This window comes from Miniopterus natalensis, chromosome 12 (genome assembly GCF_054644295.1).
Source record: "Miniopterus natalensis isolate mMinNat1 chromosome 12, mMinNat1.hap1, whole genome shotgun sequence".
Classification (NCBI taxonomy): Eukaryota; Metazoa; Chordata; class Mammalia; order Chiroptera; family Miniopteridae; genus Miniopterus; species Miniopterus natalensis.
In genome coordinates, this window is record NC_142092.1 from 48,074,965 (window position 1) to 48,077,459 (window position 2,495).

General features: G+C 45.7%; 1 protein-coding gene across 1 annotated transcript; it reads right to left on the reverse strand.

Moving 5' to 3' along the window:
* Positions 1 to 326: 326 nt before the first annotated feature.
* Positions 327 to 1,286, reverse strand: OR2S2 (olfactory receptor family 2 subfamily S member 2). The gene has a single exon (XM_016222825.2). It carries the CDS (start codon positions 1,284 to 1,286, stop codon positions 327 to 329), a length of 960 nt encoding a protein of 319 aa, XP_016078311.2.
* Positions 1,287 to 2,495: the final 1,209 nt, after the last annotated feature.

A 2,495-nucleotide genomic window follows, 5' to 3' on the forward strand; every position in this document is an offset into this window, starting at 1 on the left:
GCCAAAGAGCTATTGAGTGACAGACCTTCAGACTAGAGCTTTTTATAAGTTAAACAATAAAACTCGGTGTTACTTTTCTTTGACATCAATTTGTTCACTATACACCACAGAGACAGAGAACTATAAGGCTTTACCATCAGGAATATACTTTTATAGAATTGCTTATAGAATGGGGTGAAAAAAGTCCTGTTTCCTGTCCACACACAGCCATTCTGTGGGATTAGTTTTACCAAATAACCTTTGATGTAGTTGGCCCTTCATCTTGTCCTCTGACGTCTCAGGTAAGAGCAACCAGGGAGCAGAGAATCATCAGAACTTCTCCATCATCACTGGGAGAAATGTTTGCGAAATACCAGGTTCTTCACAGCAGCCTTCACGTCCTTGTTCCTCAGGCTGTAGATGATGGGGTTCAGCATGGGGGTCACCACCCCATAGAAGAGGGAGATGAACTTGTCAGAAAGGTCCTCTTTGTCTGCTCCTCGTGAGTCCTTGGATTTGGGTTTCCCATACATGAAGAAGATGGTCCCATAGAAGACGATCACGACTGTGAGGTGGGCAGAGCAGGTAGAGAAGGCCTTTCTCCTTCCCTCGGCTGAGGGGATCCTCAGGATGGCAGCAATGATGAACACATAGGAGAAAGAGATGAACAGAACTGGGATGCCCAGGAAGATCACATTGGCTACGGCCATACTGATTATATTGATGGAGATGTCAGCACAGGCCAACTTCAGAACAGCTAGGATCTCACAGGTGAAGTGGTTGATGATGTTGTCCCCACAGAAGGGCAGTCTCATTGCTAAGGATGTCTGCACCATGGCAGTGGAGCTTCCAGCTACCCAGGAGCCAGCAGCCATGGGCACGTAGGCAGCCTTGCTCATGATCTCAGGGTATCTAAGGGGTCTGCAGATGGCCACATAGCGATCAAACGCCATCATGCCCAGAAGCACACACTCGGTGGCTCCCATGGCAAAGGAGAGAAACATCTGCCCAAAACAGGCTGAGAAGGGTATAGTTTTCCTGGGGGTCAGGAAGCTGTCAAGAATGAGGGGGACTGAGGAGGTTGTGTAGCAGATGTCCAGGAAGGAGAGGTTCCCCAGGAAGAAGTACATGGGTGTGTGCAGGCGGGAGTCAAGGATGGTCACCAGGATGAGGACCCCATTGCCCAGCAGGATCACCAGGTACATCAGCAGGATGAGCACAAAGAATGTATTCACCAGCTTTGGGTGGGCAGAGAGGCCCAGGAGAACGAACCCCACCACCGGGGAGGTCCGATTGGACCTGTCCATGGTGCATCTACTCTGTCACCTGCAGGAACTCAGAAAGCCAGCTTCATGATTCTCTGATGCCTAAAGTGGCCAGAAAGCCAGTGAAGAAACTCGCCTTGCTCAGCAGATGGAGAACTGCTCTGGCAACGTAGGTGGTTCTCTGTGTTGTTCTAAGTAAAATGCAGAGAATTAGATCAAAATCTACTTGACGTATTTGGCCACCCCATAGGGATATTTGAAATGTCCTCTGGTTTGGCTTAATATTCCTAATCACATTCAAGATAGGAATTGCTCATTTACGTTAAGTTATACCATGTGTGGCTGATTCATTTAATCAATTTTGTGAGAAGTGTTATATTTCGTTTGTAAGTTTTTATTCCTCTTTGGGACATAGGTCCAGAAGAACAAACTGATCTTCATCCTCAATTCCCAACGATTACCCTCTCCAAGTACTTTTGGATATGACTTTCTTCCTCTTTTACAGTTCTCTCTGACAGTCTACAGGCCCCTGTGCTATTCATTCATTCGCTCACGAATTCATTCATTTATTCTCTTGCCTGACAAACTCCTCTGGAGCACCTGCCAGAAGAAGTGGCCTTTACCAATCACTCAATGTGTGGGAATCATTAAGTCCACTTTCCTCTCCGGGACTTGTTTCCCTAACATTCACTTTGGAATGGATTCTTTTTAGGGGTATTCCATCCCAGGGCCTAAATGATCTCATGAACTTCTCATTCTTGGACTTTCTGTCACACCACTGAGATTCCCTTTTCCCTCTCCTTCAAGTTACCCCCATGCCGCTTAGTCTTAAGGGATGAAGCCAGTAATGGGGCTGGGACCACAAGAACGTCCACCTTCTTTTAAAAGTACTCTCTTACCTTTTTTTTTTTGTAAATAGACTGATGAAGAAAATTACTTCTCGGAGGTCTGGGAATAGTCCAGGGTCCGAAAATAGCCAATCTGGTCTGAAGTAGCAGCAAGAGGAGTTAGAGCCTGAAATGGGTGAAAGCTAAGTTTTCTTGTCTGGGTAAAATCCACAAAGGATCATCTATTGCATATATGAAGCCATTTAAATCCTACCCTCCTATTGGGATTATGTGAGTCCCTGAAGCAATTTAAAGTTTAGAAACTAAAGTGACAAAGTTTAGAAACTCTATACATCTGGGATTATGTCCCTAAGATCCAATTTATTCTGAAGTCCCTCCAGAAATACTTTTTCCCCCTCCCTCC